The sequence below is a fragment of the Pogona vitticeps genome, chromosome 5 (genome assembly GCF_051106095.1).
Source record: "Pogona vitticeps strain Pit_001003342236 chromosome 5, PviZW2.1, whole genome shotgun sequence".
Lineage (NCBI taxonomy): Eukaryota > Metazoa > Chordata > Lepidosauria > Squamata > Agamidae > Pogona > Pogona vitticeps.
The window spans coordinates 25,279,779-25,294,314 of record NC_135787.1 but is presented as its reverse complement, the minus strand read 5'-3'; the positions used below and the strand labels follow the sequence as shown (position 1 = coordinate 25,294,314).

Sequence of the window (14,536 nt, the reverse complement as noted above, 5' to 3'; positions counted from 1 at the left end):
GCTACATTATCAGTGGTTCACTGGTTTAGTTGGTGTAATTCTTCCATGCCCCTATGTGTTTTGAGGTCCATGAAGCATTTATTTTTCTGTCTTGCCCTTTATTTTGTATTTGCATGCTTTGCAAGCAGAAAAAAAAATAGAACCCAGAAGGACAACAGGAAAGATCAGGACTGCCCAGGCAAAGATGCAGGAGGGTGTGTGCACCTGAGGTGGTGAGCAGTGTGAGAGCAGAGCAAGAAAGCAACTGAAAAAGCAAAGGAGGAAAGGTTTAAGTTTTTTCCTCCCCAGATACCTACTCCACTTAATAAAAACAGTCATGACACTGACAGTGGTATGTTTAGTGTTTGATTGCATTCCAGTCAAATCAGATGCTACATGGACTTTGCCAAGCTAGCTGATTTATACAGTAGTATACTGTAGCATCAGAAATGCTGTGGTGCTTGTGTGTGGTGCAGTTAGGCTCTATATTCATTACTGCATGGCTGGGAGAATCCAGGCCAGTGAGAGCAAGTTGGAGACTTCTACGCATGCAGCTAACACTCTGTAAACTCTTTCACTATCTGGTGGAGTGTTCCACATCTCACCAAACACCATGATCGGTTTGCACACAAGGAACCCCCCCCCACTGGAAATTGGTTGGCATGTTTATATTTAAACCATCATAATATCATTTTGCATTTTTAATACACCACCTAGCACAACAGATGCCCAGCATAAACACGGAATTGTACCTGCCAGAATTAATGAAGCAGGAAGAGTTTCGGCTCCATGCTTAATGGTTCCTCTCAAAAAACATGTACGAAGAATTGTTCCAACATTTTCCACTGACTGATGAATATAAAATACTAATTAATTTTCTACCCTCAAAGTTCAAAGAATAAGCAACTCAGGTCATTAGCAGCATTTATTTTCTATTAGTTTTACTATACATTTTGTACATTGCACAGATCACTGCAACCTCCCTGAAGCCTCTTGGCATCATTTATAAATAGACTGCAATATTATAAATGACTCCTGATGTTTTATCATTCCCAGTGCTGGACCTTGTAGAGAATAATTACTCCCTTCACAGCAGTGATTACTGAACATATTTTATGTCTCAGTTCCTGATCTTGCCTTCTCACTCCAGTAAAAAAAATGTCAGTAGTTAAAATCCTGTTAAAAGTAGTTAAAACTCCTATTTAAATGTGAGAAAGATACAAAAAAATGCTGTTTCGTCAGTCTGAAATCTTTCTAGATTACAATTCAATTCTTCAAAAAACCCTGAGGTTTATGAATGTAGAATATTGTGCTTCCTGTATCAACAATTCAAAACACCACAAAATGGGCTGATATTGCTCTATAATATTGTGGTTGTACTGCCAGCAGGAAAAAGGATGCCAAGCTTTACATAGAAAACAACAGCCCGAATACTGACAGCACCAATGGCAGCAGTCCAGATGGTCTACACTACAGGATAGCCTGCAGTACAATATAACTGTATTTTCTAATACAGAAATACTTTGAATATGCCTTACAAAATTATATGCCAGCTCCCTGAAGATACATTAAAAATGTCCATTTCTGGAGGACTGTCATTCCATTGCTTTCTTTAAAGCACAGGCTCCCAATTTAAGGATTTTGAAGTGCTTTCTGTGTGTGTGTGCCACCACAATTATTATTAGTTGCAATTATTTTTATATTTATTAAATTAAATAGGTTATACACAATGCTGATTTAGTTTAATCCTCTCGGCCAACAGATACATAATTTTAATCTGAACCAGAATTGCAGACATTCTTAGTTATTTCTGTACCCCTTGGGAAGTTTTTTTTATGCATGCACATCACTCCTCCCCTCTCCGAAAGAGCTGCTCTTGTTTCTCTCTGCTCATCTGTATCCATCTTTGAAGGACTGATGGCAGCTCTTTGGACTAGAGCACTAGCCCAGTTCAAAGAGGCCTGAATGAGGTGAATGTGTAGTGCATGCTGGGAATCCTGACATCCAAGATGGAAGCAGGCTTGAAAAGTTGTTCATGGCAGTGGTGCCTTTCATTTCAATGGAGTCTCAATTGCACTCTTAGTTTCCATGCCAGATTCAAGGTGCTGGTCCTGACATACAAAGCCCTAAATGGTTTGGGACCTCAATCCCTGTCAGAACATCCTTCTCAAAGAACAGCGACCCATTGCACCTGCTCCTCCCAGGCCTTGCTACCAATTGTAGTTAGAAGTTAGAAGAATATCTACTAGGAAGTGGGTTGTGGCGCCATTCCTGTGGAATTGTCTTTTATTAGAGCTACACCAGCCCCCCATTCCTAACATTTAGAAAACTGGTGAAGGCAGAGCTGTATAGAGAAGTTTTCAAAACACATTCTCCTGAGTTTAATTTTATGACCAGTAATGATGTGTTATCTTACATATTGCCATTTGGTTTGTCTGTTTAGACCTGGTTGTGTTCGATCTTTTTATTTTTGGGTAGTGGTTGGAGGGTTGATGGGGGTTAACATTCTTGTATTTTTATGTTTTTCTTGGAGTAGTGACCTTTCACTAAGTTGGATGGTTTAGAAATCACAATGAATGAATGAATGATTCAATTAATCAATCAGTCAGTCAGTCAATCAAGGTATTTATTTAATCATTCCGTGGCTTTAAAAAAAAGCTATCCATTTCAAAGTGCAATGTAATGAAATCCATTTCATAGCTGTAAAATCTCTACATCAACAATAAATATGCCAAAAATAAAACTTATCTTGGCAAACTAAACTGTTAGCAGCAGTTGTAGAATGGTATTGCGAGCTTTCATTTATTCTGTCAAAGTCAACTTTAAGTCTAATTGGTATAGGCAGTTATCTCTCCTGGTTCTCTTGTTCTTCAAAATCAGTAATCCTTGGTTTGTAGTTTTCAAGTTACATGACCCTGCCAGTGGAAACAAGCGAACAAATTTCATACTTTCTGTCCTCTTTCAGCAAAGAGAACCAACAGTATAAATGAAAGTAAGGCTATCAATGGGTCATCATCATCATGTTACATGTTCTCTCAGAAAACAGATGTTGCTGTCTCCAACATCAACAATATGAATAAAGAGGATATAGTTTTTCTTTGCACACAGAGGAACAAGTCTGAAGAGGAGAAGCCTGCCAGTTGCGTGTAGGCTTTATATGTGAGCAAAAACCTATATTTTTCCACTGTTCTTGCTTCTGCCTACACATAAACAACAATCTTCTACCTTCAGACTTGACACTGAAACTGTGAGCACAGTACAGCAGGGTATAAATTCAATGTCTCCAAATCCCAATCCAGGAAGCCTGTTTTAGAAGACTGATGCTTTCAAAGCTATAAAGAGACCAGAAGAATCAAAAGGGTTGCAATTCTGCTCTCTTCTCCTGCAGTACACCGCATCGATCAAGCTGTTTAAGGCAGTGTCTCCACCGAATCTTGGCCTTACACACTGAAATGGGTCCAGATAATAAATCCTATCCAACCATGTTTGCAGCTCCATAACCCTTATTTGCTTAAGTATCCTGTCCAGCAAGGAGGCGCTAGCATCTCGTCAGTGGGTAATTAAATATTCTGGTTACAGCAAATGTAATCATATACTGCTGCTGAGTTTATGTGGCTAGGACCCCCCACCTCTCTTAGGGAGGTATTTACCAGTTTCTGGTCAAACCCTTCCTGTTTAATATAATGTGGCAAGGGATGAGCATGAATGTGATAAGACTCCACTTGTTCATGTACTTTGTCAACATGCTTTAGTCTTAGTAAAAAAGCATCCACCACTATGGGGCCATACCTCCAAGAATTGTCCTCCAATCACAGCATGCTGCATAGAAGTCATTTTATCCTCAAAGTGCCCTGCAGACATGTTACAACATGCCTTCTAAGACTCCTTCACACAATTCAGATGAATACAATTGAAATAGGCCATAAACGACCTGGAAAAATTTCTATGACATGCCACTGCAAGGATTGGTTAAGGTTCTAGAATATCACAATTACTTATTAAATAGTGTCAAGACTGACATCAGCCAGGTTAGTCTCATCAGGTGTCTCCTGCTCATGTTATTTTTAGCAGGGGAACTATCATCCATTTCTCTAACACAAATTAAAGGACGTAAACGATAACAACAGATTTTAAGCAGAGAGTTTATATGCCAGTTCCTGAAATAAAAGAAGTCTCTAATATTCAGCTGCTTTTATTGATGCCATTACCGCCAAACCATTTTGGACTTCTGACCGAGTATATTAATCTAAAACAGCAACCCCAGTGTGAGAAGGACACACACTATTAAAAGGGATCTATTTATTTATTAGATTTCATTCTTACCTTCTGTTTCCCAAAAGGCTCAAGATGGTTAAGCACAAAACTAAGTAAAACAATTACAGTTATCAAGTAAGAGGGATTAAATCATAAACCAAATTAAAAGCAATTAAAGCATATTAACAAGTGGAATGCCACCTCCACCCAGATAAATGCTTCTTCAGAAGCAACTCAGTGTAACTACCAAAGGACTGCCTGAATATAGAGATTCTTGCCCATCCGCAGAAGGACAGCTAGGGGGGTCAGCCTAGCCTCCCTTTGTAAGTAATTCCACCGTTTGGGAACAACCAACTGAACTTTTCTAGCTTCCCATTTAGAATCCCATCTTGAGTATCAGTAAACCCCAATATAGGAACCCCAAGGTGATCTGACTGCTATTAGGAAAGCTCTCTCTCATACTATGAATAAATCATAATTGGTCAAAAGGCTTACAAGGAGCAAATTAACTTCCTAAACGGGTATCAAGAGCATTAAACAAGAGCTTACATAATTGAAGGTTTCTGCTTTTGCAATCCATATTAAAATTCCCCCAGTGACACTTACTGACAAGATGAGCAAATACTACTTTCAATTTTATTAGAAAAGAATGAGGAGAGGCTTTGCCAATATGCATAAATGAAGGTGTAGATGACAAGCATGACTAAGTAAGTAATGAAGCAAACTGATTTCCCTTTTTTTAAAAAAAAAAAATCTAGAATACAAATGAAGAAGAAATGTTAAGCTGATGTAAAAGTAATGGTACATTGTTCCAATATCTCTACTGTGTCTAACTAAATAAAAATAATAATAAATATTGAAGACATTTTGCAATACAGTGGAGTCTCGACTTATGGTTGTCTCCACTTATGAACTTTTCGAGATCCGTACTTCTCTGGCCGCAAGGTTTTACTTCGACTTGCAGCCGGAGAATCGACCTACGGACCAGAAGAGGGAGGTCAGAGGAAAGCTTTATAGCCTTTCAATTTATGCCTGTTTTTCAGGCAGGTAGAGGAGGCTGGGCAAAAACAGAGCCTTACAATCACTCAAGCATTTAAAACAGAGATGTCTCAGCAGTGCTTTGTGAGCCTCCCTCTCCAAATAGCATCTCTGTCTCTCTTTCACTGAATCTTCACCATCCACAGCTGTTACTATAATTTATAGGGCTACTCCTGAAGTTCTACTCGGCAGTCTTATCAAGAGAGAAAGAGACGAGATGGGTGATTCTTCTCTCCTTTTTCACAGCAGGCTGGCAGGGTTAAGAAAACTGCTGTTTAACAAACAGACAGAATGATAAGATCAACACTGCATCCCAGCCTCCTCCTCCCTCCTGAGACTGAACAACAACGCAGCAACAAAAGACAAAATGTTTAATGAATCTGCATGTCATGCTTGCACAGGGACTGTGCCAACCATCTCTATATCATTCCAGTTTCAGTGCATGTATCAACCTGTAGCTCCCAGAAGCCTTCATAAAGCATGGCCAAAGGTAAGGGACTATGAGCCCTGTAAGCCAAAACATCTGGAGGGCTAAGTGTTTCCCACCCCTGCTTGAGCTATTCCAAGATATCTGACTGCATGGGATAAGCAGCAAATGATTCCTTTACCCCCAAAGTCAAGCTGAACAGTGCTCGAGGATAGGTGTGGCATTTTGAGACCAACACATAACATCTCATATATATTTCCTTTCTTCCCAGGTTGCAAAAGCACAATAACAAAATGAAACGGCAATATACTGCTATCTTCTTATGCCCCAAATCTGTGGCCAGAGGAAACTCCTGCACTCTGTCTAATGGCAGGATGGGTTCCATTCAATGTCTTAAAGATATTTTATGGGGGGGGGGAGGATGTGAGTGCCGGGCTATATAAGCTAACAGATATGAGAATGTTATATAAAACCCTGAAGAACTCAGTTTTAATCAAAAGTCATAAACCTATGCAGCTAGTTGCAGAACAGACAATATATTTGTCCATCGGTTATATTACTCTGTAAATCACAACACACTTTCATGATGTCAATAAACATGTTGAAAATATTATACACAAAATATCCCATCCAGAATAGTGTAATAGGTATCATCTCCTACATACTTTAGCAGAGTTGCATTTTTTAGTCTGCACCTTCTCTAGCCTTTTCAATTCTAACGCTATACAGTGGCGCCTCGCTAGACAGTTACCCCACATGACAGTTTTTTCACTAGACATTGACTTTTTGTGATTGCTATAGCAATTTGCAAAACAGTGATTCCTATGGGGGAATTTTGCTGGACAATGTTTGGTCCCTGCTTCGCAAACCGATTTTCGCTAGACGATTTTGACAGCTCCCTCCGCACTCACAAAACTGGCGTTTTCAGGCTCGAAGCTTCTCAAGACAGCGATTTAAACAGCTGGTCAGTGGTTCGCAAAGCGGCTTTCCTATGGCCGATTTTCGCTAGACAACGACGATTCTTCCCCATTGGAACGCATTAAACAGGTTTCAATGCATTCCAATGGGGAAATGCTTTTTTCTAGACAATGATTTCGCGAAACAGCGATTTCAGTGGAATGGATTATCATCATCTAGCGAGGCACCACTGTTCCTAGGCCAGCAGTATCTATACTTACTGACAGTGTCTCTCCAGAGTTTCATAGACATGTTTTTCCATGCAGAAGTCCCTGGTTCCTTCCTAAAATAGGTCCCTGCAGGACCACACTTACAATCTTTAACACATTCCACTTTGAATGGCTGGACTGTATTCAAAGCAATACATGAAAACAGAGAGGCTGTTTTCAGGGACAAGCAGCCGGAACACCTAAGCTAGAGTGAGAACTGGCATCTCGCAGCTTTTCCTCTTACTGTGGAGAGAAAATGACAGAAGCAGGGCGGGGGACCACTTAAATATTCAGCCTTATCGCAGAGGCAGTCAGACTCTGCCCCCTGTAACTGTCAGTGCTGGCAGGGTTTCTTTCACACCCATCAGGAGCTAAGGATACCAGCTGGACAAAATGTTTTGATTAGACTTCCATAAAAGGGAGAACTGATTAATTTCAATCAGCACTGCTTCTTGCAAACCACCTTTCTGACCCATATACTTGAGGAAATGGAACACAATGTTTCCAAAGTATAAAACAAAATCTAATACAGTACCAATTTGCTTTAATGTCAGATTGAAAATCAACACGAGCAACACAGAGCTATTTAGAATATATAATAATGCTAATACTAATTGTGTACCATGAAGTTGATTCCAACTTACGGTGACTCTTTCCAGCATTTTCAAGGTACCAAGCATGCCATTCCCCTTCAGGACTGTGGACTTTGCCCAAGGGTGTGCAAGTTAGCCATTCTCCTGCGAGGCAATGTGGAGAATTGAAATCTGAATGTCTGGCTCTGCAGCAAGGTACTCCAACTCACTTGAGCAATCCAGCCAACTCTTAGAATATAGGTGTGTTATGCATTGTCAAGTTGGAATCAAGTTATGTTGTTGTTGTTTAATCATGTCTGACTCTTCGTGACCCCATGGACCAGAGCACGCCAGGCCCTTCTGTCTTCCACTGCCTCCCGGAGTTGGGTCAAATTCATATTGGTTGCTTCAATGACACTGTCCAACCATCTCATCCTCTGTCATCCCCTTCTCCTCTTGCCTTCACTCTTTCCCAAATCAGGGTCTTTCCAGGGAGTATTCTTTTCTCATGAGATGGCCAAAGTATTGGAGCCTCAGCTTCAGGATCTGTCCTTCCAGTGAGCAAATTATAGCGACCCTAATAGGGCCTTTAAAGTAAGTGAGATATTTTAAGTAGTAGTTATACCAGTTCCAAACTACCACCAACACGTAAGTTTTCATAGCCAAAAATGTATTTGAACCCAGGTCTCCTAAGTCTTAGTCACCACACTGGGTATCATCAGAATGTATACTCGATTCTTAAAGATTAATTTGAGCTGGCTGAACACACCCAAGCAGACCCACCACTTGATCCTGGTTGCATTACTAATTCCAAGGACCAGAATCTGGTCAATACCAGCACAACAAAGTAACAGTGGTGAAGTAAGACAGGCTCTCAAATGTTCCCTTGTCCAAGTGAAGATTCCTATTACTAAAAGCCAACTTATGCTTGACTAAGGAGATCTTGATATAAAACCCAAACCACTCAAATTATTTTCATTGTGCTTGTGGTCTGACTAAACAGAATCCTGATCTGTTTAGTTTTGCCAACTATACTAGCTCTCTCTTGAGTATACAGTGGTGCCTGGCTTCACGATGTTAATTCATTCCAGCAAAATCGCTGTAGAGCGAAAACATTGTCAAGGGAAATAAAAAACCCATCGAAATGCATTGAAAACCAGTTCAATGCGTTCCAATGGGCTGAATACCTACTCGTCCAGCCAAGATCCTCCATACGGCGGCCATTTCAATGCCTGTATAGTGAGGAATCCGTCCTAGAAAACAGCGGGGGGCCATTTTGAAAGCCGACGGCCATTTTGAAACCCAACGATCAGTTGTTTGCTGATCATCGTAAAGTGAAAAATTGGTTCCCCAAACGGAACCAATCAACGTGAAGCGAAAAAACCCAATTTAAACATAGTTTTTTAAAAAAAACTTCAACGTTAAGCGGATTCGTCGTTAAACAGGGTAATCGTCCAGCGGGGCACGACTGTAAAGATGTTTGGTTTTCTAACAGGGGAAAGCATGCCAGATCTACTCTCTGTAGCAGTACAGAAATGAAGGTTACAGCTGTGTTTTTGATACACAAGGCTATATGACATATGCATTTAATGGCTAATGTCACATTTTATTATGAGATTTAGAGGAAATGTAGAAGGGTGTGGACTATGTTTTATTAATATTTTGGTAGAGCATTAAAGACATGGTCCTTTGCAAAATTAAAACAAGAACAAAAACGAAAATATTTATTCAGTCTCCCAACTGGCTTACAATGAGACAGCACAAATGCATTTAAAGTATAATTATACCTAAAAAAGCATCAGAAACCAATATACTTGGAAAGCACACACACACACAAAAAGAAGAAGAAAACAGCAGTCATCCAATTAAATGTTCCTTCTATAGGAAGCAAGGTCCACCTGAATAAAGGTTAACAGTGGTACAAACAACTCCACAGCATTGTTTTCAAAGCCCCAAAACACACAGATGGAGATCTGAATGTTTAGAGTTGCTGTAATAACCTACAGCTCTTCTGCTAAATGATTTAAATGCAGGGCAGGTGTAACAATCAACTCTGCAAATATTATACTCTCTTTCCATGCATGTCTTGTTATTTCCATTCCTTCACAACCTTCATCAAAGTTCACAGTACAAAAGTACTACTCTCTTTGCTCATTATGTTGCTTTACAGAGACTGGGGGGAAATCGATGCCTGTTGCCAGAATGTTGCAGCTAAAGGCAAATGTAAAGCAAAACACTAACTGCATGGGGTGGCATTCTTACACATGAGACTTAAAACAGTTCTTACTGCAAATCAGCTTTCTAATACAGCTGGAAATTGGATTTTAACCAAAAAACATGTATTGAGTTGCAAATCCTCCTACTTTTGTTAACCAATGCTGTAAGACTACCATAGTCTCAAGGGCAATTTAAACTTGAAGAAAAAAAATAACCTTATTTTAAGATTGCAATAGCCATTTTAAGACAATTTCACACTTTTCACCAGCCTACATTATCAAGAAAAATAAGATGGAATAAAACACTCTGGTTTTGAGCAAATTTAGAAAACTTATTTGGCATACTTTGCCATCTTCTTTCTGGTTCAGAAAGGGAGGGGAAAACTCATTATACTAATGAGTTTGGCAGGATTACTACTCTAAGAACCTTAAAAAAAGAGAGAAAATAGTTGAAATAGTTTAGCTCACTACCCTCTAATAGTGAAGAATGCCCACCTATTGTATCAAAACAAAGCCTCTTCCTCATAATTTTTGAAAAAAGAGTACAGTATTTATTTATTAAATGCAGAGAAGTTGTTTAAAAACTGAAGTTAGAATATTTTAACAGCAATTTGCTATTAAACCAATATAATTTCCCCAACCACTGCTTCTTTTACTTCCTTTTGATTCATTTCATATCTCATGAAATCTGCAATCAAGTGCTTTAACTCATCCATGTTTGAGACAATTCTCCATGTCGGGATTCACACCAGATGCTCCGAAAAGTACTCATCTGACTTGATCCACAAAAGTTCACACTGAAATATAGCAGTTAGTCTTTAAGGTGTCACAACATTTTTGTCTCTTGTTTTTGTGTTTCCTTTTCTTTCTTGGCTAACAGGCTTGCACAGACTAACACAGCTACGACTTTAAAAACATATCTGAAAAAGTGAAGAAGCAAGTCAACAACACCAGACTGTATCTAGAAGTAACATAATTAAAATTCAGGCTCGTGACAAAAAGCAACAGAACACGACACATCATCAGCTACAACTCCCAAGTACAACCACTCCAACTTATCATCAACACTGTACAGGAAACACTGGACAGTGTTTCTTTTGTAGACCTCTGGATGGCAGGCAAGGCTGTCCCTGTTTAGAGATCAGCCCCTAATCTGAAGCAGCACCTCACTAACAACAGTGGGACACTTTATACAAAACCAGATGCCTCAACTGTCTGCCTAATTGCTACCTTCTTGGTTATATGCTGTCAAGTCAGGACTCGCTTATAATAACTAATAGGGCTTTCAAGGTAAGCGAGATATTTATTCTACCAGTTCTAAATCCCCAGTGAGTTTCCATGGCCAAGTGAGGATTTGAACCCAGGGCTCCTGAGTCCTTGTCTGTCACTGTACTACACCTTACTGAGTATCCCAATCATTACCTTACTGTGCATACTACTAAGTGATCATTCAACCGGCTTATCCTTACAGTTTCCTACCAACAATGCTCTTTTGCTGTCCATGTAAGACTAACCGTAATGCAAAGTAAAAGATAGAAACAAATATGTTTTTTTAAAAAAAGCAATAGATGTTCTAAGCCATGAAGCAGGAGCCCCCTCTCTCATCATGCAATGTTCTCTGCCGCAAAAGCTTGCATGGTACCTGTTTTGTCATCTTTTTGATGCAAATACAAGGCTGTTTGAACAGTTTAACAGACCCACTTTGATCATTATTTTTGTTCTTCACTCCTTCCCCCTAAACATGACTACATGAATTTTGGTGGATTATTTTTAAATAAGGTGTTCTATATAGTATTCCGTGGTTTATCCTTTTGTAAATCACTCTGGAATGGCTTTTGGGAATGGGAAACAACATATTTAATAACTAAATTAACATTCCAAATAACATTTTATTTTTCAGTAGTATTTATGGGTTCTCTTTTAAATACAATGCCTTTTTAATGTGATTTACATAAAAGGATAACACACAATTCCTATACAATACAGTCAAATTAAATTAGCAGTTAAATATATTCTAAAAACCGAAGACACAACTGTGAAAAATTAATCTGCTGAAACACATTTTGTTCACTCGCAACATTCTGCTGCTTCTGCTGATCTAAAATTAACCATCGTTCAGCAAAACAGCTTCAAAGGAAGGCTCTAGCATGTTGCTAAAGCTGAATTAGAATTTATCAACAGATCTGGGTATGTGCTTCAGACTTGGGTTGTGGTTGTAGTGAAGAAACAGAATCTACATAACAAAGCTAGAAAGACTGTGTCTTGCTGTTGCAAATGCTAACTTTGCTTATATCCATTTTAGCTTTGCATGGAACTTTGCGTAACTGTTACCATTAACATTTTATCTTCTTTTAGAGCCACACATTTCCCTCTCTGAATATGTTTTGTGTATATCTGCCTTCTTTTATATATGATACAAACACAACACACAAACACTGAGGAAGTATTTAATGCATCACCAAATGTCCATAAATGTTTCTGCCAGAACGAATAACACAAAACAAACATTTTTTTCAACAGCCTATTACTTCAGAAAACACCATGTTTGGGTCCCTCTTTTCTTTCAGAGGAGAAGCTCTAATCATGTGCAGAGTTTCCCTTATCTGAAGATCTACAACGGATGGTGAACCTTTGAGGAGCTAGACATTATTCTGTCCCTCTTAGGAACTTCAGACAGCTGCTCCTTCTGAAGCTTTTAGTATTTTGTAAAAAAATTATTAGAAATAAAATATTGTGGGGACTTCTTCAGGAGTCAAGAGTGGTTTGGGGTCTTCAGAAGGGCCGCGCTGGGGTATCTGCAACTTATATGTTGCTATTTCTCAATTTCCATCCTGTGAGAATTACCGTATTTTTCCGTGTATAAAATGACACTTTTCCTAAAGTAATTAGAGGAAAAAGTGAAGGTCATTTTATACATGGAAGTAAGGAGGGCGAAGGGATCAAAGTGCTTTGATCCCTGCTTTCCCTCTCCACTTTTTGCAAAGGAAGTGGAAGGGGTGCTTTCCCCTCCACTTTCATTGCAAAAAGTGGAGGGGGAAAGCAGCTTTTTGCAAAGAAAGTGGATGGGGAAAGCACTTTCCTCGCAAGAAAGTAGAGGGGGAAGTGCTTTTCCCCTCCACTTTCTTTGCCAAAAGCTGGTTTCTCCTTCCACTTTTTGTGAGGGGGAAAGCAGCTTTTTGCAAAGAAAGAAATTTGGGGTTAGAAAAGTGGAGGGCATCTTATACATGGGGGGTCTTATACACCACAAAATACAGTACTTTGGCTCATATTGCACAGTCTACCATTTACACAAAACACAAATGTAGAAGAATGTGACACAAATGTTTTATTAGACACACACACACCCACACACACTCAAACAACTGATACAAACTTTTGTAAATTAAAAATCCCATCATCAGGCATGCACTAGTATCCAGTGCGGAAAAATTATAAATGAATGTCCCAAAAATTCATGGCAAAAGTTGCCAGGCATCGTCTTTTTAAAGTGCGTTTAAAGCTGGTTACAGGCAGGCTTTGGGGATGTGGTTTAACGCTTCTTCCTGATGCCACGTGATGGAAAATTTCCACTCAGTAGCACTTTTCAAATACTTGAAAGGCTGTCATACAGAGGAGGGATAGGATCTGTTGTTTTTTTTTTTTTTTTAATCATCTCTGTGTGCAGGACATGCAACAATGAGCTCAAGTTACAGCAAGCCAGATTTAGTTTCCTTTTTGGCTAGGGAGGGAGGGGAAGATCACACATGGACATAGCAATCTCCATCAGAATACTGGGATAAATTTTGGTTTAATCACCAGGTAGAACCAAATTGAAATCCAATTACAGTCAATTGAAAATACTACCTTGTAAGTGTGTAAATAGATGTTATTCCTGCATGGCTGATGTAAAGAGTAAGCATATTCACATGGACAGTGTCAGATTCTGTCCACTCAACAACATAGCATCTTCACTTTCACTTGTCCCAGTTCACCACTGGGCAAGTAAAAAATATTCTCCCCTGCTTGGCTGCTGTTCCCTAGATCAGGGGTCCCCAACCCCTGGTCCGTGGCCTTGGCCAGACCGGGCTGCAGAGATAGATTTTCCTCCGCACGCACTCCCCCCATATGCCCACCCGCTCACCCCCATCGTGCATGCACGTGAGTGCAACCGCGTGAGCACCCCTGCCCCTTCACATGTGTGTGTGTGTGCGTGCACTCTGCACAAGTGTCCTGCCTCTTTGTGCATGGGCACAAGTGCACATGTGAGCGAGCCCCATCCCTTCACGCATGCAAGCGCAGGGGTGCCCCCCCACGCACAGATCCCATTCCCCCCAACTGGTCCACGCTGTCAATAAGGTTGGGGACCACTGCTCTAGATAGAAATGGCTAAGAGATCCACTTGGCTCCAGGTTGATCATTCAGTCTTCCCTCTAATCTCTCACTGGCTGCCTCTCTTTGCTTCATATGAGACCCTGAGGAGTCTATCGCAATTTTGAGAAGTAGCTACCACCCCAGCAGAGAGACATAACACACTTAGTTTGGTTATAATCCTTAAATCAGTAGACAGAGAAAGCCATAATTAAACTAAATAATATATGGAAACAACATACCAAACTAAAACATAGTCCTTCTGAGTAGCTGTGCACATTCTAACTGTACAACTTGTTTTTTTAGCTACAGATTAATTAATGAAAGGAGTACTTTCTCAAAAAAGAAGAAAACACGTTTTGCAATGCGCTGGATTTTGCTTTCATCAAAGAGGAAATTAATTCCACTCTCAAGGTTAGATATTCCTTGTTTAGATTAGATGCACATCAGGAACACACAGGTAAGAATGTCCATTTTTTCCTAGAAATCAGCAGCAAAGCCTTTACTAATATTGAATACCCATGGATCTACCACCAT

General features: G+C 39.7%; 1 protein-coding gene and 1 non-coding gene across 3 annotated transcripts in view; both read right to left on the bottom strand.

Annotated features, from left to right (window-relative positions):
• The window catches only part of MCUB (mitochondrial calcium uniporter dominant negative subunit beta), a 68,164-nt gene that overhangs the window by 17,152 nt on the left and 36,476 nt on the right, over positions 1-14,536 (bottom strand). The window contains exon 1 of one of the 2 annotated variants that reach the window (XM_073001820.2): positions 7,509-8,023. The exons of the other annotated variant lie outside the window; for it this stretch is intronic. Within the exon in view, the coding sequence (XP_072857921.2) occupies positions 7,509-7,544 (36 nt within the window). The 5' untranslated portion in view covers positions 7,545-8,023. Of the gene's footprint in view, positions 1-7,508; positions 8,024-14,536 lie in introns of those variants that run through there. 2 annotated transcript variants of the gene reach the window in all.
• Positions 5,628-5,733, bottom strand: LOC140707923 (U6 spliceosomal RNA). Its single transcript, XR_012088053.2, has one exon. It is a non-coding gene; the product is annotated as a U6 spliceosomal RNA (small nuclear RNA).